General features: G+C 34.3%; 5 protein-coding genes and 1 long non-coding RNA gene across 7 annotated transcripts; 3 read left to right on the forward strand and 3 right to left on the reverse strand.

Annotated features, from left to right (window-relative positions):
- Positions 1-1,645: 1,645 nt before the first annotated feature.
- Positions 1,646-4,993, forward strand: LOC140812041 (large ribosomal subunit protein uL3-like). Its single transcript, XM_073170219.1, has 6 exons — positions 1,646-1,755; positions 2,119-2,220; positions 2,518-2,628; positions 3,062-3,366; positions 3,786-4,195; positions 4,540-4,993. Exons 2-6 carry the CDS (start codon positions 2,136-2,138, stop codon positions 4,796-4,798), a joined length of 1,170 nt encoding a protein of 389 aa, XP_073026320.1. The 5' UTR covers positions 1,646-1,755; positions 2,119-2,135; the 3' UTR covers positions 4,799-4,993.
- Positions 4,994-9,504: 4,511 nt separating this feature from the next.
- LOC140811284 (cysteine proteinase inhibitor 1-like) lies at positions 9,505-9,873 on the forward strand. The gene has a single exon (XM_073169149.1). It carries the CDS (start codon positions 9,505-9,507, stop codon positions 9,871-9,873), a length of 369 nt encoding a protein of 122 aa, XP_073025250.1.
- A 985-nt stretch (positions 9,874-10,858) lies between these two features.
- LOC140811941 (uncharacterized) lies at positions 10,859-13,130 on the reverse strand. 2 transcript variants are annotated; one of them, XM_073170076.1, is made up of 2 exons: positions 12,292-13,130; positions 10,859-11,278 (listed from the first exon to the last, which is right to left on the reverse strand). In XM_073170076.1, the coding sequence occupies exons 1-2, from the start codon at positions 13,039-13,041 to the stop codon at positions 11,225-11,227; spliced, it is 804 nt and encodes a 267-aa protein (XP_073026177.1). In that variant the 5' UTR covers positions 13,042-13,130; the 3' UTR covers positions 10,859-11,224. The 2 variants fall into 2 exon arrangements, with proteins under 2 accessions (XP_073026177.1, XP_073026176.1); XM_073170075.1 differs by having other exon boundaries at positions 10,859-11,295; positions 12,292-13,122.
- Positions 13,131-16,465: 3,335 nt separating this feature from the next.
- Positions 16,466-21,664, reverse strand: LOC140811617 (uncharacterized). Its single transcript, XM_073169615.1, has 5 exons — positions 20,495-21,664; positions 19,647-20,404; positions 19,483-19,572; positions 17,129-17,854; positions 16,466-17,019 (listed from the first exon to the last, which is right to left on the reverse strand). Exons 1-5 carry the CDS (start codon positions 20,577-20,579, stop codon positions 16,897-16,899), a joined length of 1,782 nt encoding a protein of 593 aa, XP_073025716.1. The 5' UTR covers positions 20,580-21,664; the 3' UTR covers positions 16,466-16,896.
- Positions 21,665-24,129: 2,465 nt separating this feature from the next.
- Positions 24,130-25,319, forward strand: LOC140812895 (uncharacterized). Its single transcript, XR_012113773.1, has 2 exons — positions 24,130-24,434; positions 24,768-25,319. It is a non-coding gene; the product is annotated as an uncharacterized lncRNA (long non-coding RNA).
- A 298-nt stretch (positions 25,320-25,617) lies between these two features.
- LOC140811286 (uncharacterized) lies at positions 25,618-27,347 on the reverse strand. Its single transcript, XM_073169150.1, has 5 exons — positions 26,972-27,347; positions 26,814-26,886; positions 25,933-26,723; positions 25,803-25,868; positions 25,618-25,728 (listed from the first exon to the last, which is right to left on the reverse strand). Exons 2-5 carry the CDS (start codon positions 26,857-26,859, stop codon positions 25,618-25,620), a joined length of 1,014 nt encoding a protein of 337 aa, XP_073025251.1. The 5' UTR covers positions 26,860-26,886; positions 26,972-27,347.
- Positions 27,348-27,417: the final 70 nt, after the last annotated feature.

Below are 27,417 nucleotides of genomic sequence, written 5' to 3' on the forward strand. Positions count from 1 at the left end.
TATTCTTATTTTTTTGCATGGGTGACCCAAATAAGAGATCTGTCTCACATATATGACATGTGAGACCGTCTCACACAAGTTTTTGCCAAGAAATAAATGTTGTTTTAAATCACCAGAGTATAGTGAACTCAAGGCTAATTATAACTCTGAATTATTGATTGTCACACAAATATTTAATTTTAGGTTTTCGTTGAGTTAGTCAAATTCAATGAGCATTGAATTTGGCTATCGTAATTTGATTAAAATCAAACATATTGCTTATTAAATATTTTATAAGTAGATTTCATTATTGAAATGTATGAAAGTTAGCTTGAATTCTAATTTTGTGTAAAGAGTAGAACTGCCAAATTTAGTGAACAGTGGAAATTTTTGGTCATCGAAATTTTCACTTGAAACTAGATGAATGAGATTCATATCCTCGTTACAAAATTTCAGGATTATAACAAATCCACAATCCTAAATTATTTAATTAGTAAATAATTAAAATACAATCAAAGATAGACTCGTGGAATTTCGCTAAGTCAAATATCAAAGGAATATTCTAAAGAGCTATATAATTAATTAATTTTATAGTTAATTACATAATGAGTATTTAATTATTGTATCATGTATTATCAAAAATTGATAATATTATTTATATAATGTATTTTAAAATGTTGAAAAATAAATATGAAGGAATTTTAGTTGATTGCAAGATAGAAGAATAAACAATCATAACAATCAGACCACCACCTTGTCCTCCAACGTTCACGACCAAGACCGCCTTAGCACCGCTGTCACAACCCATCGAAAATCTTGAATTTCGTCGATCGAATCTCAACGACGAATTTTATCTATTTTTTTTAATGCAAATTAAACAAAGAATTAAGATTCCAATCGTGGACCTAATTCTGATAATCGAATAAGAAATTTATTCCATCAGATCGTTCATAGTAATATATAAGAAGAATTATATCTGCTAATCTCAGACTAGTTTTGTGCAAACATTTTAAAACACACATGTAAATTAAATTAACATCCTATGAATGATTTTAAATCATACAACGCTAAAATAACGTTTGAAATTTAAACTTATGTTGCTCCTTGGTTTGAAAAAATAGTATTTCAATAGTGACTAAGCACAAATAATAATTCTATCATACGGTATTGTATTTAAATTATGAAATTTATATTTATTATTAAAAATTGAATAAACCAGTAAATTTTGCTACGATTGTCATATAAATTAGAAAATATTCATTACATATAAAACAACCAAAAATAGATCACATTTCTCATTTAATACTAGTATTTATACATTTCATTTATTTTTAGAAAATTTTCTTTGAAGTTTAATTTTTTGGTGATTAATTTGATTTATATTAAAATAAGTGTAATTATATAATTATAAAAATAAATGAAGGACCATATCACAATTTTATTAAGGTCATACTGACCTACCTAAATACGACGCACACGTTGCGTACTTATATATTTTTTGAAAATTTTCTTTGAAGTTAAATTTTTTTGGTAATTAATTTGAATTATATGAAGTAATGCTTAATAAGATAATAATAGTAATACTGATAAAATAGTAATAGATTCTGAAAACTCACTTTTCAAAAATTAAATTAAATTAGAATCCAAAGGACCGAAACTTACTTGGAAGCCCAATTATAGGCCGTCGGCCCAATTATTTGACTTTCACCGTTAATGCTATAAATATTTTAAGCCCAGCATTTTAGGGTTCTCGCTGAGCTGACGCGCAGTTATCAGGTTCACGCCGTTGTTTCTTGCAGATCATTCTTACGTAGTTTGATTTCAATTTTTTGCTAGCTTTAGGTTTGACCACCTTTCGGAGCATGTTTTACTACCTTTTCAATGATTTTGTTTTGGAAATGATCCATTTCACCGATCTGTATGTAAATGATTGGATAATGGTTTGTTTCATTGATATACGAGTGTAGAATTTTTGTTTGTCACACATTCTGTGTTAAAGTTATGTTTTTTTATGTGGAAGTAAGGGTGATTGAGTAGCTGCAATTGTCACAACTACGTTTGTTAGAATAGTATTACTGTATTAGTTTGCTGTGTTTTTTTGGTTTCGATGGTTTTCAAAGTTTGAGTGGTGTTGTACAGGTGAAGGAGGCGAAAAGATGTCGCACAGGAAGTTTGAGCACCCAAGGCACGGGTCACTCGGTTTCCTTCCGAGGAAGCGGGCTGCTCGCCACAGGGGAAAGGGTAACTATCGTTTTGTAGATTAACCTAGGAAGTAATGCGACTCATTTTTGTTAGCGATTAATAAAATTTTGAAAGTTACTCGGAGAATCTTGGAAATATGAGTAAGAAAATTGTATGGGATCCAAACTGCAGTTTTGCAAATTATCCTAGGTAAGTTGACTGTTTTGATCAGCGGATACACATATAGGGATATTTATTGCATGTGTGCGGCAATGTAATTACTTGGTTTTCCTTTGTTTTTCTTCCTGTCACTTGCATTTAGCTTGTAATTATTGTTTCTTGCCTTCTATTATGCAGTGAAGGCTTTTCCCAAGGATGACCCTAGCAAGCCCTGCAAGCTGACAGCCTTCTTGGGTTACAAGGCTGGGATGACTCACATTGTCCGAGAAGTTGAGAAACCCGGATCAAGTAACTTCTATATCTTACTTATGTGATTTTAGACTTCTCCTAGTTAGTTCCTTTTGCAAAAACTTCTGCTAATGTGCATTGTACAATCTTTTTCCTGGTGCAACGTACCATTGTACGCGGAAGGCAATTCTTGTTTGCATTTATGGTTAAATTAGCAATGATCTTTTCTCTATAAGATCTTTTCGGTGATGTGTTGAAACACTTTTTTTCCTTTTGTTATTTTCAACAAAATCGTGATATTTACTTCTTGGTGAACTTGTACATTTTTTGCATCTTATTTTTCTCGTTTTATTGGTGTTTTGTGTTATTGTTTCCCTCTCATAGAAAACATACCTACTTTTGTGTCTCAAATGTTATTTTATTAAATAGTTGTGAGTTAGCTAATTATTTTTACCTGAAATAGATCTCACTTTGAACTACTTGTATTTTGTAGAACTGCATAAGAAAGAGACTTGCGAGGCTGTCACTATAGTTGAAACACCACCCATGGTGGTTGTTGGAGTGGTTGGTTATGTGAAGACTCCTCGCGGCCTTCGCTGTCTTAACACTGTTTGGGCTCAGCATCTCAGTGAGGAGATTAAGAGAAGGTTTTACAAGAACTGGTGCAAATCCAAGAAAAAGGCCTTTACCAAGTATTCCAAGAAACTGGAGACTGATGAGGGGAAGAAGGATCTCCAGTCACAGCTGGAGAAACTGAAAAAATATTCTTCTGTTGTTCGTGTACTTGCTCACACTCAGGTATCAACTCGATATTATTCTTGTTTTACAAATGTGTCTTGAATTTGACTTAGAGCTGAATTATGTGTTGTTTAACATTAAATAGGTTTGAATCATAATGTTGATGGCTTGAGAAAACCACTGTGAGCCACAGTGCCACACATCAGTGCATCGTCCAATGGCATAGAGGAATATCAATTTTAGCCTCGTTATATTTTATTAGAAATCTTTTACTTGTCAATGAAATGTTAAAATTACGAAGTAGGAATGTTTCATCAATTGATTTAGATGATGCTGGTAATCTGGAGTCAAATATACTCCTTGATTAGTTTTGGCTTTACCTTCTACTTGTTTTCTTGCCATGCAACAGTTTACTATTGTATGTGAAAGTCTTGGTTCTCTCGTATTGTTCTAATAAATATCTTGTATTAATTATGCAGATAAGGAAAATGAAAGGGCTGAAGCAAAAGAAGGCTCATTTGATGGAGATTCAAGTGAATGGTGGAACTATTGCTCAAAAGGTTGACTTTGCATATGGCTTCTTTGAGAAGCAGATCCCTATTGATGCTGTTTTCCAGAAAGATGAAATGATCGACATTATCGGTGTCACAAAGGGTAAAGGTTACGAAGGTGTGGTTACCCGATGGGGTGTTACTCGTCTTCCCCGCAAAACTCACAGGGGTCTTCGCAAGGTTGCTTGTATTGGAGCTTGGCACCCTGCCAGAGTTTCATTCACTGTTGCCCGAGCTGGTCAGAATGGATACCATCACCGTACTGAAATGAACAAGAAGATCTACAGGCTTGGAAAGGTGGGGAATGAAGATCACTCAGCCAGTACCGAGTTTGACAGGTTAATACTGTTCCCTCCTCCTTCCCCAACCGGTTATCTATATTTTGTTTCTTCAAATTATTTTACTTTCAACTTCAAAAAAATTGTTACTTTCCATGGTATTTTCTGTTATTTTATTTTCTCACGTGTTTGCTTTTTTATGATATGAACGTTTTTCTAATAAAAATTGCTTGGCAAATATGACCATCATGCTCTGTGGCAAATTTGTGAGTTGCATTGAATTCTAGAATTTGGCTACATTTATCTCCGTAGTATATTGAACAACAGTAGTCAATTTGTATCTGCTGCTCTAACCAGTTACTTTTCTACGTGACTTAATTTTTTATTAAATGAAACTATGGCAGGACGGAGAAAGATATTACGCCGATGGGTGGATTTCCTCACTACGGCGTGGTTAAGGATGATTACCTGATGATCAAGGGGTGCTGTGTTGGCCCTAAGAAAAGGGTTGTTACCCTTCGTCAGTCCCTCCTCACACAGACTTCTCGTGTTGCCCTTGAAGAGATTAAGCTCAAGTTTGTCGATACCTCGTCCAAGTTTGGACACGGACGCTTCCAGACAACCCAGGAGAAGCAGAAGTTTTTTGGTCGAGTCAAGGCTTAGATATCTTAAGCCATTGGTGCTTGTGGGATTCTAAAACGTTCAAGCATTTTTCTAGGATTCATGGTTTCCTGTGTTTCAAACTTTTAAGCTGGTTTTGGAAGAAATTTTTTTTCTTTGCCATTCTGTCGGAGAGTCATTTACCTATGGAACTTCTGCAAAAAAATTTGTGTCGTTTAAAAATCAGTTCAGGTTTCATTCTTGCTTTCTGCATTATTATTTATTTTTAAAAACATCAACATATCTCATTCATTTAACTTGGAAACTCAGTCTGTACAGGTTCATCTAATTGTATTGATAAGTAGTAAGTAGTCGAGAAAAATACAATTTAAACATCTAGCAGATCTCTGTCTAGCAAAAAAATGTTGGCAGATCTGGGACAATGTTGGACTTCCCTTCCTCAAATCCATGCTTAGAGACTAGTAAAGATCACCTTTTTCACACATGACAACAGTTTATTTGTGGTCAATCAGTTATCCAATCGAACTAATTATAGACTATTTTTATTGAATATTTTAAAACATGCCGATTGTAAAACTAGTTATATGTCCATGAATACGTTGTTTCAAATTCTTTTTCCTTTTTACCCTTCAGTCCACTCTCAAATTTGAGTAGATCTTTCGTTAGACGTTCTCACGAATCTTTATCTGTAAAACGAGTCAACCCTACCGATATTCACAATAAAAAGTAATACTCTTAGCATAAAAAGTAATATTTTTTCATGGATGATCCAAATAAGAGATTCGTCTCACAAAATACGACCTGTGTGACCGTCTCACACAAATTTTTAGTATCTTATTGGTTATTTTATTTTCTTCTTTTTGTCATTGGTGACCTAACTATCTTTTTGTTATACTCAAACTCGACATCTAACATTTTTTCTTATTTTTGCATGAACATGTGAAATCTTCTATTTCAATTTTTACCTCAAATAATTATTATATGTTTCATACCACTTATTCGATATTTCTTGGAAACAGTGATATGTGTTCTGACTTCTGTGTATATCTTGTAAAGCATGGAACGAATTTTCAATATTCATCGACATCACTCTCCAATTCAAGATTCAAGGAAGTAGGCAAGAAAGAATTATTCATAATTTAAAAACCATGAATACGGCAAAAAACCAAACACCTTGGAAAAAAATTAAACGTATTGAGTGCTGCAAACCCGTTAAGAAATCATAATCGATTATATAACTCTAATAGTGAATATTAAATATTATAATAATATATGAAATGATTTCTCATGATATAAAAAAATAATAAAATTAATTATTAAAATTGCTAAAGCCACTAACCTTTTAATAATATATATTACGATCTTTTATTTGAATTTTTCAAACTCTTCAATAACGTACTCTTTAATATTCTTGTAATTATTTATTAACTGATAATATGATTCATTTAACATGAAAATTAATAGAGCCCGTCGCTTATTCAAGGGCACTCCGATATATGTTTCGGTGTAATGATTTAAGTTCAGTTATTGATAAAGTACATGTTAAACATGATTAAGTGTAATTAAAATTAAAGTAATTGCCCATCAACCAATTCAGAACCACTTATATTTTGGACGATTGGGTATCGGGAGCCACTCACTGGTACTACGGTGGCTCAACACATTTTTAAGTCCAAGATCTTGATTGTTGAGTGTTGGAGCCACCAATTGATTCGATGGAGCAACATGCTACACACTCGAGTGCCTAAACTGGGGTTGTTTTCTGACATTTGATTGGGTTGTATAATATTATTCATATTTACTGCTTGTATATCAGGGTTATTATGGTTCACATTTCCGCTGTTTTATGATTTCCAATCTTATTAAGTTTATTATTGCATGCTAGAAATTATTAATGTAAGCCTTATGGGTAAGAGAACTTCGTTCAGGTGGTATCAGAGCATGCAAAGATTTTTGGGATATAGGCACTTGTTTTGGGATTTAGAACTCTCAGTTGAGTTTTCTACCTCCACCCCTTATCCGCGAGGAAGGTACAAATGTGACTGAGTTTTGGCTTGAACACATGGAGCAGTGTTTTAGCACCTTCAGGTATGGCGACGAGAAAAAAGATATAGATGACTGACTTCATGCTTCAATAGAAGGCCAGGAAATGGTGAAAACCACATCAGCTGCCTTGATCCAGCATCGCAGATAGTTCCAATGGAAGCATTTGTGCCATGTGTTTTTTAAGCACTATTTTCCCCAGCTCACCAACATGCGAAGGAGATTGCGATTTTTTGACCTCTTTTGCTCCCCATGTCATCTAGAGTTCTGCAGCAAAGTACTCGATGTTCCTGAATGGGTTGAACCATGATATCTAGGATCGTGTGACCGTCAATGATAAACAGAGATCATCATTACTAGGAACAATTCTTGGCGAGGTAATAGGGGATCTAATTTGTTGGGACCCCGGGCAGGAGCTAAAGAGCCGTATGCACCAGATTATCCAAATTTTTTAAAAAGTTGTAACTTTTCTGGCTGTAATACGTCTACCCAAGTTGATTTCTAGGACGAAATCTTTTTTAAGGAGAGGAGAACGTAATTACCCAAGTTTAGCCATTAATAAAGTATGGGTTATACATGATTTAGTGTCACTATTTGGACAAATTAAAGTAGTTGTTCAGCATCTAGTGCACATTGTGGACAACAAAATGGCAGAGGCTTGCGTGCCTGCATGATATTATATTTAATGTTTGATATGTTTTTAATAAGAGTGATTAAATTTATATATTCGATTATAATGACAAAATTAACTGTATCATAATAAATTTTATAATTTTAAAGTTGTTGCTTGAGTTCATATTTCTTATATGTTCATGCGCCGACAGTTCTTGCATGATTAATTTATTTTTACCTAATTTTTTATATTATATAAATATGATAATTTGATCCTTGATTTTATGTGTCAAGTCAAATATCAATTTTTAAGGTTAATCGAGTGATACTAATAATTTTATTGAGATTTAGAAAAATCATTTATATAATTATCTCGAGTTCATTTATATAATTATCATATTATATAATATATAAAAATAAATAAATATTTATTTTGATTTTAATTTTATATTAAGGTCGAAAGGCAGGGGCATTTTACAAGAAGATTCTTTAAATATGTATAAAAATCATTTATATAATTATCTCGAGTTCAAAACACCATTATTTTGATAATATATAAAAATAAATAAAAATATTTTATAGGGTCTATGATTTTTATATATTGAGAGCAATCAAGTCATTTGTGGTTTTTTTATCATTAAATTAAAATTATCACATCTCATAAAATGATATTTTTTATCCTTGTATAAATTATTTATCATGGGCCCGTGATATTATCATAGCCTTTCTAAAAAGGTACCAAACCTGGGATAAGGAAGATTATTTATCATTTCATCTCTTATCCAATATATCAAACTATACATTAAAGTACTAATTATTAATTTCACTATTTGGTTTAGTTATTATTATATATAATATCCTCCATCTTATTTATCTTTAAATTATCATTATATTATATATCACATGTTTATCCTATCATGAGAACCAAACTATGCCTTTAATTATTATCTATCCCTAAGTATTTAGGGAGAAAACGGACACCCCCTAAACTCTTTACTATTTACTCCAAATTTATATTACCAAAATCAACCTTAAATTTTTTTTAACAAAAATCAACCTCAAAAATGTGATATAAATAAGGTGTAGTATTGAATGAAAAACCTGAAGGGAATATATTTTACTGAATTTAATTGATATAATCTCTTAGATTTAAATAATTTCCCTAATATTATTTTTCTTTATTGATTTGATTGTGTATGATATTTGCTATGATTTTGTCTTTCTAGATAATGAGATAATTATACAAATATTATATTCTAGAATATGATATTTATGATTATGATTTAATAAAATATGATATTAATGTTCAAAAAGAGTTTATTTCTAATTCAACTCTTACTTTCCTTATAAAATAGGTTTACTTGTGGAGATAAAGTCTATATCTATAAATAAGAGATCAAGGACGTTGATGCGGACTTCTTCCTCTCACGAATCATACATTCATATACGCACTTGTGCACGCCGTGGAAATTCAGAGAAATAGTTCTTCAAGGGACGTGCTGATTAAAGAGTGTTGTTGCACGTATTGCCTTTTGTGGAAACATTTTGGTTTTCTAGTGATTAATTTTTGCCCTGAAGCACCGCACAAGTATAAATACTTGTGCAAATTTAAACGTGTCCATCTGTTTATTTAAAGTGAATTTGTATTACAAACTTTAATATTCCGCTGCATGTTGTCTTAAATGTTATAACATTTGACACAACACTTAATTCTGATACAACACAAATTTACATTATTACGCTAATGTTATAATTTTCCCACATCTGTCGAGCAATATTCCTAACAAAACCTGATTAAGATATTTAATTTTTTATTTATTAAAATAATATATCATAAAAGGACACATTAGAAACTTTAAATATACACTTTCATCGTAATCTAAAATTCGATTTTATCAATCAGAAAGTAATATACTTTTTATATAAATCTTAGTTACTAATATTTACTGTAATTGCCTTTTCACAAATAAAAAGACAAAGTATTCACTTAAAATCCTGATTACAAATTTCCCAATTAGATTTCACTTTTGCATCGCCACTATAAAAACCCACATGTGGCTGTGCGGTTATAAGGAAACACATTTCACAAGCAAATGGCACCCAAATCTCTCTCGTCGTTTCTCGTCATCTACTTAATTCTTCTCTCTTCTGCCATGTTAGGCGGCGGAAAGTCTTCCTCCGTCGCCCGTTGGCAAGTGATCAGTAACCTGAAGGACCCTGAGGTGGTAGAGATTGCGAAATTCGCCGTGAAAGAGTACAACAAGCGGGCCGAAACCATACTAGCACTTGTCTCCGTGATAAAAGGAGAAATGCAGATAGTTAATGGTAAGAATTACAGACTCGTCATCATCACCAAGGACGGTTTCAAGGCGATGACGGGGAAAAGCACTTACCGGGTGGTTGTTTGGGACAAGCCTTGGAAGAAAGAGAGGCGAGTTACTTCGTTTGAGAAGATTGCTTAATTAGTCACTTTATATGAATATCGTGGAAGAGTACATGTAATTAAACCATGGTTTGTGGAGAGTTGTGCAATTTGCTATCGTTGCATGTATATATTCTTTTACGATCACAAACTATTGATAAATAAGTTCATGAATTTTTATAAATTTCTCAATTGGTATATTATTCAAGTTATGTTCTTATTTTCATTCTAAACGCGCTCTAATTAATGGTTAGAGTTATCACTTACTGTGTCGGACGTTTTTTTGTCTGGTATATCTCGACGCCTCTGACTGATGTAGGTGATGAATCACAAAACTTTCTTTTTAGGAGTGGATAGATTGACCACCCTAATTAGATGTTTACCCAGATCTTCTTTATCTCGAGCAAAGTATTTATTTGCTACATTATAAAATTTATATTAACATAATAGAAAGAACTTTACAGTGATTACTTTTTAAATGATAAATCATTTGATTTTCCAGAATAATTAACAATTGAACCAAAAGTATGATCGATATGTATTAGAAGTATATTAATATTAAATAATGATGTCAGGCTTTACTCCTAAAGTAAGGTTCTAAATAAAAATAACAAAGTATGACAAGAAACATTAAAATCAAACTTCAAGTTTTATAAGTTATGAGATTGAATTTGAAAAAAATATTTTTAATTTTTATAATAATTTTAATTATAGCAAATTAATAATAGATTAAACCACGAATAAACATACTAAATTTAAAAATAAATGTAAATCTTAGAAAGTTTCTTACTATCAAACATAATTATTAAAGAATATTTTGGAGCATTTATGTTTTTTTTTTATAATTATGTTCAACTTTAAAATTCAGAATATTTTTAATTTTTATAGTAATTTTAATTATAGCAAACTAATCAAGAACTTTTTATTAGAATAGTAAAGTACAAGGTAATTGCATTCGAGCCGTAGAGTATATGTGGCTCAACTTGGGCAAAGGATGTGATTGTGCCAAAACAAACAAATGTTGCTGAGACCAATTAAACAATTCTAAAAATAAATTACCACATTCCTTGTGAAGAGTGGGAATACAATAAATAGTATGCAGTAAATTGAAGGTAAAAAAAAAAAGCCTGGGAATGACCCAAAAAACAGAACAAGAATCAGTCAGAGTCCAAAACTCTACAGCAGAGGAACTAAACTTGCAAAATTCCCCTCCTAGTATTCTTTCCATATCCATGGCAACCAATTCTTTTTCCATCTCTCTTGGCAACAACAGATGAAATCCCATGTGGTTGCCACTTTGTAAAATCTCATCTCTCAATATAACCTTGTTATGTTATTTGAGAGAGAAATTGAAATGGGAAAAAAAAGTCTCTAATCATACACTAAGACCATCAAATCCACACTGCTTCGATATTAGGGTCTGCTTTCTTGGACTCAAGGCTAAGCTGCAATCCACAGAAACCTGCCCAGTTACAACATATTTTCACCACCTTAACAACTTCAATTTTCACATTGAGTGATCTTGTCTAACACAACAGACAACCTAAACACATGTCTAAGAGGGCAGCCAAATATTCCCTTCAAATGTAGAAGCGCTCGTCCGCGCGCACACACACATATATATATACACACAAAAGAAGAGAACCATCAAAAGTTCAAAACCAAAATAGCATAAATCGAAATATATACTCTAGTTTGGTGTTTTTTCTTTTCAGAAAAAAAAAAAAAAAAAAATCAAGTAAAGGGTTGATTTCATCCTATATGTAGGGGTATTATCCACATGATAGAATCAAGGGTCCAAATTTAACCACACATACACGGGGTCCACTAATTTTTTTAAAATCATATTGAGTTTCATGTGAGACCGTCTCACGGATCATAATCTGTGAGACGGATCAACCCTACCCATATTCACAATAAAAAGTAATACTCTTAGCATAAAAAGTAGTATTTTTTTATGGGTGACCCAAATAAGAGATCCGTCTCACAAATACGATCCGTGAGACCGTCTCATACAAGTTTTTGCCTGTATGTGATTCTTGTCCATCCAAATCATGTGGAGACATTGTCTCTTAGGCAGCATTTTCTTTCCAAATATGGTTGAACGTAAATAATTTATAAATTATTAATATTATATTTTAAAATGTAAAGCAAAAATATTAAAAGGGTAAAATTATTTGGAGAAGTGGACAGTGTAGTCTGTCGCCCGTGCCACGACAAGCCTACCAAACCCAATCATATTCATATTAATTTTCAATCTGTAAGCACAGTAATAATTAATAATTGATAAATAAAAGGACAGAAAACTCCATGGCTGGAGGACGGAGGGGCTAATACCCGCGCATTATAGCAAACACTGTGACAGAGCGCATGGTAGCACATCCTAAAGCTCTAACGACGAATAACAAATGCGAAAAAGTAACTCCTGCAGCAAGAAAAACAAGGGAAAAAAGCTCACCTGCACCTCGGGAGAGTTGAAACCAAGAATTCGGATCTTGGCTCCGACATCACCGACGACCCGTAGTTCGACCCGGTCGTTCAACGAAGCATCCCTCACCAAATCTGCAGCATCTGCTTGCAGTAAATTGACCCTGTCCACAGCAATGGTGGTTTCGACACGTCTTAAGCTGTGGGCGGGTTGGTAGAAGGCGGGAATCGTACCACGTCCCAAGGGTATGCCGCGGTACATGACGGTGAACCTGGACTCGCCGTACTTGATCCCAACCTTGTTGTCGTTCGCCGCCGAGAAGAGCATGCGGATGTTGAGGGAAACCACGGCGGAGGAAGTTGTGGTAGGGTTGATACCCACGTACTGAACCCCTACTTGCTGGAGGTCGAATTCGGGCTTTTTGGGCTTGACGGCGAGGACGATGACGAGGATGACGGCGAGAATGACGAGGGCGAGGAAGGAGAAGAGGAGGAATAAGCAGCAGCAGCAGCCTCGGAAAGAGGCGGATGTAGAAGAGGAAGTGGTGGTGGGTGGATAGTAGTGGTGGCGATTACCATTGGTGGTGGGAGCGGCGGCGGCGGCAGGTGGTCTTGAAGTCATATTCAGATGGGTTTCCCTTCGGAAAACTGAAAAAGAGTTGGCCCCTACCACCAGTGTACACGGCGGCAGCATTTCGTGCTTTACAAAGAGAACTCTGGTTTGCTTGCAAATCACAAAGGCAGAGGGAAAGGGAAAGTAGGAGTGAAGTGATGCTTGCATTTATTTATGCTTAATTAAATTTTAAAATTATTATATATAGAGAGAGAGATCAACAAAGATCTTATTTTCCAATCTCGTCATTTCCCAAAATGCTACGAATTTCTTAGGATACGACAATTAAGTCTTACATTTGTTTTATTATTTATTCTTAGAGGGTTAGACCAGAGAGGTACCAAAAAACAAATTGAAGTAGATTGTGGAGCGAGAGGACCGAACCTTTTGCGCCCGGGCGGAAACTTATGACCGTCCGAACGCGAGACGTGCAATTTGAAGGGCGAGCCACGTTTCTACCATGCACGATATATATATATATATATATATATATATATATATATATATATATATATATATATATATATATATATATATATATATATATATATATATATATATATATATATATATATATATATATATATATATATATATATATATATAAAAGAAGCTCCAAGTTCCTTACGTTTGAGAATTTGAGCGTTACGCAAAATCCGTCCGTCTGATTTGTAATCTGACTTCAGTATCGAGTTCCTAGCGACGACAGCTACAACTGGACGTAAGTTTTATTAAGTTTTGATATGATTTGAAACTATGATACTGCCAAAATCAGATATGATCCATACATGTTGTTCTTGAGATATCAGACATTGTATAATCGAAACCAGATCGAAGAACAGACTGTTTATACAATTGTTATGAATTTTTAGAATTGATTTGATTGTGATTAGACCGATGTGATATCAGAATTATGTTGTTATCGATCACGAGATGTTGGGATTGATATTTGATTAATACTGTATCGCTGGGTATATTGATATTATTCAGGGTTGGATCAGATGAGTTGTTGATTTGTATATACTGATATTGTATCGCCGGTATTGCGAGATTGTACAGAGTTGAGATTATGATATGTCATTGTTAAGATTTTGGGTTGTACTGATATTGATTATGGGTCGTGTTATTATATCTGTGATGTTGAAATTGACGGAGTTATTGAGATTGTATTGTTATGCCGTCGAAACATCAGAAGATTGATATTAATCAGATTCGTTTGATTGAGATTGTATCATCGTATCGTTGACATTGATCAGATTATGTCTTGAATTGAGTATTGTATCAGAACAGGTCTTGAATGAGTAGTATATTAATATTGTGTCTATTCAATATTGTCATTGACAGATTGGGTATGAACAGATTTGACTTCAAGACCTCGATTTCATCAGACCGGGAAGAGAAAGGTATAAATTGATGTTGATGCGGGATTGCACAACTCGAGTCCGATTGACTTGAGTTTCCCAAAATCACATATTTTACTTTATTGCATTGATATTTGCAATTGAATGAAATTGATATCTTTGATCTATTGATTTATGTATTGAGTCATAGGTGGATACGCCTAGGCAGAGACGATTGATCTCGTGACAGGGGTGCCTGATAGTGATGGGATCGTCACGGGCACATTGCACATTGTCACAAGATACTGATTTGGCGAAAGTGCCAAAGTCTGTGACGGATAGGTCAAGACACCGGACGTTTGGTTATATCGAAGTGGATAGAATTGGAGTTTCTTCTATTACTGATGTTCGATATGGAAAGAGCCAAAGTCCGTGAATAAGAACGTGCCACCACCCGATCGGGAGTGTAGGTGGGTGTATGTTCTTATTCAGATCGGGATCCCTAGATTAGGATGAGTCGAGTCAGAGTCTAAAAATCACGGAGTGTGATTCGCATGTTTCTGATTTTGATACATGTTATGATTATCTATTTCATGTTGTTATATCTGTTTATATGAAATGCATGTATACATGATTTATACTGGGAATGTAATTCTCACCGGAGTTATCCGGCTGTTGTATTGTTTGTATGTGTGCTTGATAACAGGTGTGACATGATCAGGATCAGGAAGAGGATGAGAGATGATAGTTAGCGTGGAGATCCGGGCCTAGAAGCAGAATAGGATTCAACACTGGATGTATAGTAGTTGAACCTAGTTGAGATAGAAACATGTAGTACATGACTGGAACTTTTATATTCACATGTATATCAGATATATTACTATTACGTTTCCGCATTTATATCTAAAAAGAAAAAAAATTAGTCCCACTTTTCTTAATTGTTATATTTGACATTAATAATGATTAAGACATGAATTAGCATCCAGATCCCCACATCATTCATGCTGGAAAACAAGTCCTACGATATCGCCAACATCTCCCTGCCAGAGTGGGAGGTATTTTCTTTTTTTACCTCGGTCAATTTTTTTTTAAGAAAATGACCTCCTCCAATACACATTTGACAAATATGTCATTTTCTAAAAAAAAAAAAGAGTTAGAAATTATTTAACCAATTTCTCCGCCGGAACGGTTAACATTAGCAAGCAAATAAAAAAAAAACATTGAATTCTCCACAAGCAATCGTCGTATCGAATCAAAATACACCTCGATGGCAATGGGGAATGCCAATTTTAAATTGAGTCGGTTGAAATTTAAAAAATGCTGGTGCACAGGAGTGAAGAAAATTGAAATAGGGTTTGCGAAGGTGAAAATGAGAAAGAGGGGTGGCCTTTTTATTTTATAATTATTCAATTTTCAGCTAAAACTCTTTGAGCGTTTCTTTCCTGTATATTAAATTAGACATGCAAAGTTGTAAAAATCGGGATAGTGGATAACCGTCAAGCGCCCAGCATCGTAACGTCTTTTAAAACAATGTTTTTTATGCCAAAAATATTATTTTTCGTTCATTGTATGAATCGGATCGACACGTCATACGAATATGAGAACTGTATGACAAGATACGTGCTAAAAAAAATTTAAAACATTTAAAAAAATGCAAACATATTTTTTTTCATCACATGTATATTTGCATCCACTATTTTCTATTTTTTTCTCTAACAAAATAAATCATGTCCAAAATCTTTCCAACATTTTCTATTTTTCTCTAGTAGGATGTCATGTCACAAAAAAGACTTCCCATAGAACTCTCTCACTAAGTTATATGTGAGATGTGATTTTTTAGTAGTTATATGAAAAAAATACTGTGTAATATATGATAATCTGAGTGATAAATATACGAGAAATTGGTTTTCAGTTCCCAGTCGTCGTTTTTTTTTGTTTTCAGTCCCTGGGTACTTTTTTAGTACCACATTTCCACATGAAGTGTATCATATTTCCATATGAAGTGTACCACATTTTGTATGACATAGTACTACAATTTTGTGAGTATGGAATAAAGCCAAAGAAATGTTTATTGAGGATTTTTCACCAACTTCCCCGTAAATATATGATTTATGAAAAATATTATTTTTTATATTTAAAATAATATTTTCCATAATTTATTTCATGAACCAAATTGTTAAAACCCATCAAACATTCAGATGACTGAAGAAAAACTCAAGCTTAAATATATAGGTCAATAAAATTTAAGAATATAGTAAAATATTGATTTTTTTCCATCTTTAATCAACAAAAAGAAAGGGTAAAATATATGTTAAAAAATATCCGTATTCATCATTTAACCCCAAAACTGTAAAAGACACAGACTTCCAAACAAGCAATGTCGTTGAGTCGCTTGATAGATTAAAACCTACACTATCTCTGTACTAGTGACCATGAATGATCTAGATTCTAGAATCCACGCCGCGAAAAGACGGTCATCAAAAGTGATTTGTAGGGACTCTGTCATCGGTAATTTTATTCCTATTCCACTTCTGTGAAAGACCAAAAATATCAACCCACCCCCCTTTTTCTTACAGCATCTTCCGAACCAGCAGCGAATATCAGAAAAATGAACCAAGATGCGTAAGAACTCATCTTCCCGATCAAACTAAGATTCTCAGTAAAACAAACCACTTGTAGCAGATCAAGATTCCAGCTTAGCATCAGAAGAACTTAATCCAGAAGAAATGCCAGTTTGCGAGTCTAATGATGCAATAAATTTGGGCTGCACTACTTCAAGTATTCTCAGAGCTGGTTTTGAGTTGTACTGCATAAGATGAAATGAATAACAATTCTCAGTGACAGAACAAATATGATAAAATTTAATATGGATAAACCACAAAGTAATATATCCGCATCAAGGTTGTATCAAGCACCTTAGTCGCATCTTTCAAGTAAGTACTTATTTCTTCTTCGGTAAGTCCACTCTCATCAGAATTTTCCTCCCAGCCCAAAGATCGTAGAAAGGCAGCCTCTTCCTCCTCTGAAAATAGAGGATCCATGCAACCGTTCTTTCCATTGCCTAAGTAGTTCGGCACAATACAAGTATCATCAATGCAAGTCACATCATCTCTTTTCTCAGACAAAAGGTCATCACTCAGGCTTGCACTTGATTGAGCATCATCAATCTGAGAAGTACTAAGAGCAGGTGCGTCCTCCTTTTCAAAAGTTTCTGAAGGTGGCGGGGATACAGCAGTCCGCGTGTCCATAACTGAGAAGTTCTCTGTAGCGGTAACAGAAGTGGAGATCACCATAGATTTCTTTCGCACAAGGTTGAAAAACTCTTTTCGACTTTGAGCTTGCGAGGTGGTTCGCTTCTCCAGCACAGTCAATACAGGCTTACGGTTCAGGGTTGGGATGTTTGGTGAGCTCTTGGCTGATACAAGTGTAGAACTTACTGCATTGATACCACTTGTTGGAATTGAATTGTCCTTCAAAACAGGAGCGACCCCATTTTTCTCTCGCAATAGCTTCAGAACATGGAGTTTTCCCACATTTGATGACTTAGACATATCAGCCTTCGAGTGATTACTGGGAAGTGAAGTTATGGGATGTTGCTGCTGGCCCAATTTAGTTTTCTGTTTATCTGAAGAACTTGAAACCTGAAGCAAATATGAGTGTACTCAACAAACTTTCACAAAAAAAGCTGCAACCAGACTGTGCCAAACCAATGGAAAGTCGTAGGCCAAAAGTTATCAAGTTCCAAACCATTAAGAGCTATCCATTATTTTCCAAAAAAAACAAATAAGTATAAATGATAGGCACAATTTATATATACCTCATTTAGGGAATACTTTCTGACAAATGTACATGTTCACAAACTAACATCACAAGCACAGAAAGTAGAAGAGTTTCTGATGACCATGTTCAAGCTTATCAGATGATTTTACTCCCTATTTTATGCAATGACGTATGAGTGACTCATCTTATTTGTTATTTTCCATATTTAACATTCTACCTGGTTTCTAGTGGAGATGATTTTAAGAAAATGGACAATATCTACATCAGATTTATTTCCTGTTTCTGGAACAATGCCACTTCAATACTCCCAAAACATATTCCAATCACTTTTCCTCGATACCTTCTCGAAGCAGTATCTTAAATGGTGAAAAATCTGAATCTTTAAAATTGTGGTTCATTTTCGCAGAAGGCAGCCCTGCCATCAAACCACCGACTGTACAACTATGACATAATGGTGAGAATCTAGTCTCATATTCATTGCTAGAAACTAGCTACATCATTGGGACTTGGAAAAGATAAGATTGCATGCATGTGGCTATACCTGAAAAAATACAAGTGCTTGAGTTCATAGACTCGAGAAAATAATTGAATGAATAAATGCAACCCACTCAATGACATCAATACAGCTCCCCACAAAAGAATAATTAAATGGTATGTAGTTCAAACGAGTTGATTTGCCAAATGGATAGGAAAATAAGATCACATTAGATTTGAAGCATCTTCAAGTAAAAAGACATTCACCAATTGGTTTCTGTTTTCCTGATACAATCAATCGTTGGTACTTCACCTCAACTACCACAATCTCCAGACATGTACCGATGGCTATCTATATATGATAGGTTGATAAAATTTATGATTTTGCTATGCAGTGAAAATATAGAAACTAAGCGTTTCATCAGCTCGGGGAACAATCTATGGTTTGATTGCCTAATTAAAGAGTTATTCTAATAACGTTTTTTCTAAAATTTCCATATCCATTAGGCTTCTTTTTCAGCATAAAAAGTGTCCTCAAAGCGAAATTATAAAAGATCAACTCCACGATATAACCTACCATGACAAAAATATTATGACAATTTTAAAAAGATACTTCTGACACAGCACATAGTTGGAGAAAAGAAGAAACGATAAACACCCCCCCCCCTCCAGTCATGTCTTTTTCTTGCAATCTGAATCTAACTTCTACGGAAAACTTCAAAGGACCACAAGATTAAATTGCTCCGATTATGAGACATCAAAGCATATCTTGTGAACAATCTCAATATCTTTTATATAAATTGTAATGAGAAATGTTCCAATTATGTCACCATGAAACAAATATTTACACAAACTTTTTTACCTAAAAGGGAGAAAAGATTAAATCAGTAAGAGAATTACTGGCCCATTCACCTATAAGAAAGATCACAATCAATAAAGTTCATCGACTAACTAAAATGAAGCATGACATCTTTCTAAATATTACAAATCAAAACAAGTACAGTTCCACTCTTACCAGAGTCTTTGGCATGGATGGTGTGACTGGAATTAATTGCCTAGATTGTTTAATTGCCAGTTCCTCAAGTCTTTGAGTTCCAACAGATATCTGTAACAAAATGAACATTGTCCATCATCGCAGTCACTCCAAGATCTTCAATAATAATGGAGAAAGGGACCTACCTGAGGCATAACAAGAGCTTGGCTTGGACCCTGAGCTACAGCTTCTGCCATATTGAGAGTGGTGGTTGTGCCCAAGGCAAGTTGTGTGGAAGCAGATTGTTGCACAGACGAGTTTCCAATTCCATTGCTCGCAACTAACACAGGAACCTCTGCCAAAGCAGATGTCCATTTTTCTCCACCAACTGCAGCAGCAGAACCAATAGGTAAGCTCTGAATGGCAGAACTTAAGCCCGGAGATGGGACTCTTCCAACCTCCGGAATGACTGCTCTTTCTTCAGTTCCTAATGATGGAAAATTTCTCTCGAATCTTGTTTTGTTCGCGCTGCCACCAAGAGCACCAGTGGTAAGCAAAGCACTAGTGTTGTTTCCACCAGCACTGCTTGAGTCAGTTACAACTTTCTTAGTCCATGTGTCCCCATGCGACCCAGAAGTTGAGGACTGAGATCGTCTTAACCCATCCCAATCAAATTTACCACAAAAGTTGTTCCCTGATGAATCTGAAAAGCCCCTGTGCCAGCGATCCGCCGATACCGATTTGTCTTTGTCTTGAGAATCATATCTATCTTTTTCCCAATCCCTGTCACGTCGATTTCGGCCAAAACTATTATAGGACCTCAGATTTCCAGAGCCATTACTACTGGAACTCCGGTGGAAACATGACGAGTTTGTTCTTTCAAAACTTGATGACCGTCCAAAATCGTGACCGTTGCTACTCAAAAATGAATTGTTCCTTGAAAGTTTGGGTGCAGATTTGTCATCTAAAACAAAACACAACACATAAAAAATAGGTGGATACAAAATTTCGAAAAAAGTTGGATATGGAGATACTTATTTAAGATGAAAAATACCTAAATGCGAAATAGATCCACTGCCGCTCTGGTTTCCAGAATTTTTCAACCATTCAGGAACTAAAGTGGGCTCACTGTTTTCCATAATCAGTGCTAAACATTATCATATACAAAAAAATCAATGGGAGGAAAATTAACTAGTCTTCTAAGAATAGCTACCACCAGTCCGCAGCCACGTGCCAATACCAAGTTAGTGCCGCGTCTCCGCACCTGAACAAAATTGTACGTAGTCGGTCTAGCTTTTACTCTTTATTGCTAATTTCCTAAATCCACCTTATTTCTGTCAACAACCGAACGCCCAGCTCCAAAATTTAATAGCCAGTATCCTAGGGATGCAAGCTAAAAACACCAAATAGAATGCTCCAACGAACTGGTGTTCGAATAAAATAACCTGAACTGTCTTATAGAGGGTATCTAGGGTTTCTTCCCACTCTGTACAATTTATAGTATTCTATCAACCAAAACAGAACATTCAATATAAAAAACAAATCCACCAAAATTCAGTCACGTTTCAATTGCCCGTAAACAGCATTAACACTAGCAGCTTCGATGTCCTCCGTGCTCAAGGGAAACAGGCCAGGAAGACACTCATACCTCAATAACAAGCAAATTCAACAAACCCCATTAAATATGAGCCTGCTCCATGCACAAGGAATGCCAGAATAGATCAAATTCTTCAAAATAAATCTAAAACCCACGTGAGAAAACGTATGAGAATCAAACCCTATACCCTAGAATCCACCAAACAGCAACGAAAATGTGCAAAAGAACCCAGAATTTGAACAGTCCACCAACACGAAAATTTTGTCAAAACTCAGAAACAGTCGTATAATACCCGAAAAAACTTTCAAAAAAAATTAGACTGGAACCAACGCGTCGAATGCAATATTATACAGGGAAACTATACCCAAAACAGTCTTCCGTGCGAAGGAAAAACCCTAATCCCTTGCACACGCCGCCTTGAGTTATGCTATCGTTTCAGGGTCTAAAACAAGTGCGTCGAATATTCTAGAGAAACAAAAGCCAAATGTCATCTATTTCCTCCAAAAATCTTTGGCCTGGTATGCAGCAAACGAGATGGGAAGAAATTTAATCTGCGTATGTTGGAGAGGAAGCAGAAAATTACTCAGAGATTTTGTATGTATTTGCGGGTGTATATCTTGTGTTCGTATAAATAGAGTTTGGTTTAATAGCCCTACTTCGTTTCAACCATGGGATTGGATTATCTATCTCTATCTTAATCCTAATCGTCGGATTAAGTACCCTTCAATTCTAGGACTCTCTAACTATATCAATCCTAATCCCTACCCATTCTTTTTTAAACCTACTTGTGTATTATATTTTTCACAAAAAACTCGTTGTCTCGTTGATCAAATTTGTACGGATCTCAAACTTGATCTGGTCTATAAAAATATAATATTTTTTAAATATTATTTAAGTCATAGATATAGATATTGTCGTTTTGTCACACATGTATAGATATGTGATAACGTCTCACAAAAGACTTATAATTTTTAATGTATATCTTATAAAAACATTATAAATTTTTCATAGAAGATGTTTGTTAAAATTAAATCTCTAAGTGATATATCTTTCAATTTAATAACTCGATTTTTATAAAGAGAAAAATTTGTTATATTTGATTCTCAAACTCTGAACATAATCTGAATTTAAGATTTATAGTAAAATTTTATGAATGAATGTGCAAGATAAAAATTTTAAAAACAATATTTTATTTGTGAAAGATTAACATTTATCGTGATTTTAAATTTAAATTGTAATTTTATCTCGAGATTTTACTTTGTCATGAAAATCCAACTCTCTAAAGTCTTTTATACCATATGTGGTCGCAAAGGCTACACATAAAAGATGAAATCCATAACTTTGTACCTATCATATATCATGAGTGTGAAGCGATTGTCCATATTTTATTTGACAATCGAATTTTTATTTAATAGATTTTACAAACAAAAAAAAATATAAAAGATTTAAAAAACAAATATGTATTTCGACCACTATTCTATAAAGAGTGAGTCTCATGTGAGACCGTCTCACGGATCATAATCTGTGAGACGGGTCAACCCTACCCATATTCACAATAAAATGTAATACTCTTAGCATAAAAAGTAATACTTTTTCATGGGTGATCCAAATAAGAGATCCGTCTCACGAATACGACCCGTGAAACCGTCTCACACAAGTTTTTGCCTTCTATAAAAACGTTTTTACAATTAAAAATTAATATAATTTGATTTACATAACCACTTTAATTTCTAAAACATGAAAAAATATATATCAATTTTCTTTAAAATTATACTTGGAGAACATTTTTAAAAAGAGTGGGTCTCATGTGAGACCGTCTCACGGATCATAGACTGTGAGACGGGTCAATCCTACTCATATTCATAATAAAAAGTAGAGTGCGTCTCATGTGAGACCGTCTCACGGATCTTAATCTGTGAGATGGGTCAACCCTACTCATATTCACAATAAAAATTAATATTCTTAGCATAAAAAGTACTACATTTTCATGGATGACTCAAATAAAAGATCCGTCTCACAAATATGACATGTGAGACCGTCTCACACAAGTTTTTGCCTAAAGAGTAATACTCTTAGCATACAAAATAATATTTTTTCATGGATAACCTAAATAAGAGACCGTCTCACAAATACGACACGTGAGACCGTCTCACATAAGTTTTTGTCTTTTAAAAAATATTTTTTATATAGGTTTTACAAACATCTTATCTGAATATATACTTTTAACTTTTTTCGCTTATAAAAGACTAAAATCAAATAAAAACCAGCCAAATTAGTTAACGTGTGAACAACATGATTTGTTGTTATTTCAACGAAAACAAAAAGCATGGTAAATCAAATGCAATGATTTTTACGGTTATCGACGATCAATCTTAGATTAGACAAACTTGAAGATGGATCATGTAAAGTATTAATAATCAAAAGAGCGTCAAATTCGATAATTAACATAGCGAAGTTGCTTAAATGTAATCCAACTAAAAGCTTCCCGAATTCCCGAGGATTTGGCTATGTTTGGGATATGGACAACGGGAATGCAGCCATAGAATATGCGGCTCAATTGCTGAAAGAACAAATCGTAGCTCCTATTTTACTCCTCCCATTCCAATAAACATAAACAAAGGAAATTCACTTAAGAAAATGAGAGATCCTAAGAAAATAAATGAAAGGAAATTCACTTAAGAAAATGAAAGATCCTAAGAAAATAAATGAAACAGAGAAATCAAGTCAATGGAAAGGAACATGTACGTTTGAGGTGAACACAATAAATAAATAAATAAATAAATAAATATATATATATATATATATATATATATATATATATATATATATATATATATCACTTTGATATGTTGTATACCTACCATGCACATCTTTGTGAGCTCCGATGATGTGTCACTCACCCATTAGATGTGCAATTTTTCTATATTTCATCACATTTAATTGATGAGTGACACTTCATCGATGCTCACCTAGGTGTGCACGATAGATGTGCAGGATATCAAAACTCATATATATATATATATATATATATATATATATATATATATATATATATATATATATATATAGGGTTAATACCCATTTTCGTCCTTCTAGTTCATCACTTATCCCATTTTAGTCCTTAATCATTGTTGACTGCTTATTTAGTACTTAATGTATTTAAATTGATCCGGAATTGGTCCCTGCCGTCACGAAGTCGTTAGTATTAACGTTGACCAGAGCATGTGCTTCTCACGTGATCTTGTTTTTGTATGCCAGTCGATTTCTCCCCAAATCAGACTTCCCATTCTCACGAAAGACCTAAATCCCCAAATCAAGGAATCGTAATTCGAAAGCCACGTCGAAGAGGAAGAAAAATCTGCAATTCCAGATTCGATATACTACTACATCTGCAATGGTGATGGCTTTTCATATTTTTTAATTTTTCTGCTGTCGGTTCGCGATTAATGTGTTTGTAGGTGTTAGATTTTGTGATATTTTTTGTCATTTTGAAGTTGATATTATTTGATCTTTAATCGTTCATGGAATATTTACGTATGTACTGTTTTAGATTACTGTGAGGGAAATTGGGTTAGTGTGTATTTCGAAGTTGGGTTAGTGTGTATTCGAATTACTCTAAGCATTGTGATGTATTCGAATTTCTGCAGCAGAGTAATAGCATGTTTAATGTTTTAGTGTGTATTTTTGTATGCAAATTCTTTTGAAATTTTGAAATTCTTATATATTGTAGGGAAAAACATATGTTGTATTTGTTGGAAGAAAACCCGGTGTTTACGACACTTGGGAGGAGGCTCAGTTTCAAGTGAGTAAATACAGTGGAGCTTGTCACAAATCCTATTGCAGTAGACAAGCGGCTTTGAAATCGTACGATGATTATATGAAGAAACAATCTGTTGCAGCTACTTCTTATAATTGTAGCGAGGCAAAATGTTCAGGCTCGACATCTGATGGAAGTTCGAGTAAAAAAACAAAAGAGTATGAAAGAGTAGCCCATTTAGTAGCTGCTAAAATGGAATTGGAACAACAAAGTCGCCAAAATGCACTGAAAATGGAAGAAATATCTACGGAACTCAAAGAAATAATGGAGTCTCTACACCTTGGTGGCGCATCTAAGTGAGGAAAGGGAAGAAGAGGAAGAGAGTGATGATGTATGTGTCGCATCTATCGTTTTGTATTATGTTGCACTTTATTTAAAACTTAATGTTTTTCAGGATTGTGTGATTTGAATTATGGATGCACTGCTTGTGTAAGACAATGACTTGAGTAAGATGTTTAATATTCATCTTGTGTCCAGTTGATCATTTTCCTATTCTGTCCAATTGATCATTTTCCTATTGAGTAAAATATGTACTGGAACCTTTCAAGATAAAAGAATCATTCTTTGGTTGTTTAGCACAATTAAACGGTGACATTTGAATACAATATGAAGATGCACGAAATAAAAAATACAACCAATTCCACAACCATTAAAATCCAACGTCAAATAACAAATATGTCCACAACCATTAATTAAAATCCAACATGAAATAACAAATATGTCCGTACGCAATAAAATCCAACAAAACAACCAACTAGTTTGATCAACTTTTTTTCCTTCGGTCATCCACTAAAGCTCTCAAATTAGATACAGATACGAAGTTCCTTCCGCCTTTCACAATGACATGCGTTTGTTTGTTGAGTACTTTATGGACCTGAGAAGAAGATAAAAAACATTGACACATATCTAACTCACAAAAATAATAGTAACAGGTTCACTTGCACTTACATTAACAGAGGAGATATTGTTGGAGCTTCCACTAATTGTTACTCCGGTTGCTCGTTGTCGTATTACCTGCAAGTAATCATTTGAAGCTACAACTGGAAAAAAAATTTCTGTCATTTTAAACATGAATAACCCATTTACATCCTTCATTTTTGCACACACCTCGAAGCCTACTTTTGTCATTCTTCACAAAGTTAACTACCATCCCTCGTCTAATACAATGACTTTCTATTGCAAACTTTGCCTCTTTTTTGGAATCAAATATCATGCCAAGCTTCAAGTCAGGATTTTCCGAATGTTCATACATTTCGAATTTCTGTGAATCTTCCTCTTCAGAAGCAAATGTACTCTCTAACTCATCAATTTCTGCACAATCATCATCTCCTTCACCACCTTGCATTCTCTCAAACCATTCATTGGAAATAGCACCATCAATTACTAAATTTTTCCCCTTTCCCTTATAATTTGCTTCTTCTTCGAAATCAAAATCACTATCGTTAAATTCTACATCATCTTCAACATTCATTCCAACCCTTGTACTCGGTTCAACTTCATTCGGTTGCTCTAAAACGCATGATGCATCTATCTGATTGATTGAAACACATTCATCATGTTCGATATAAATTTCCACTTCGTAATTTTTGGGGACATTGTTCCTGATTTCAACCACATCAGCATCACTTTCCAAATATCTACCATCGGTCAAATATGTACCGATTTTGTGCCAAAATCTGAACCTATCTTTGTCCATGCATCCTACTTCCTTAGCATATCCCCATAGTTCAATCAACCCTATCTTATCCATGTCCACAAAATCAAAGAATTCAGTACTCCCACCTTCGTACACTTTCGTCTTGCGATTGGTAACCATTGAACCATTGTAGTTCAATTTAATTGTAACAAGAGTGGGTTCTCTCATCCAACCTAACAAACATAATATTAACATCATGTAAATGTGATTAATCTTAAAAAAAATTATCCACAGAGTCATCACATTAAAAGATAAAACATTACCGTAATTCGGGGTGAATTCAAGCGAAAATTTACTTCTTCGAGCCATTACAGCCTACCACTTTAGCGAATGTACCTATAATTTATTTCGAAAAAAATCAGCTAACTTGAAAAGTTTGAGTCAGAAAACAGAAGAAATAAATCAAGGACAGCTTGCTTACCAATTACACGAAGAATGCTTTCATTTCGGGGTGAAAGATTGCCATTACCGTCTCCAAGCATTCGCACTTCCCTTTACTGCCATCGTTTTATTTGGGGATTTAGTGTTGGCGTAGGGGTAATGGCAAGTACACTGATTTGGGGAGGAAACCTTGATTTGGGGATTTAGGTCTTTCGTGAGGATGGGAAGTCTGATTTGGGGAGAAATCGACTGGCATACAAAAACAAGATCACGTGAGAAGCACATGCTCTGGTCAACGTTAATACTAACGATTTCGTGACGGCAGGGACCAATTCCGGATCAATTTAAATACATTAAGTACTAAATAAGCAGTCAACAATGATTAAGGACTAAAATGGGATAAGTGATGAACTAGAAGGACGAAAATGGGTATTAACCCTATATATATATATATATATATATGAGGGTTGTTACCCTGCACCCAAG

Source organism: Primulina eburnea, chromosome 14 (genome assembly GCF_022965805.1).
Source record: "Primulina eburnea isolate SZY01 chromosome 14, ASM2296580v1, whole genome shotgun sequence".
In the NCBI taxonomy this organism is placed as follows: Eukaryota; Viridiplantae; Streptophyta; class Magnoliopsida; order Lamiales; family Gesneriaceae; genus Primulina; species Primulina eburnea.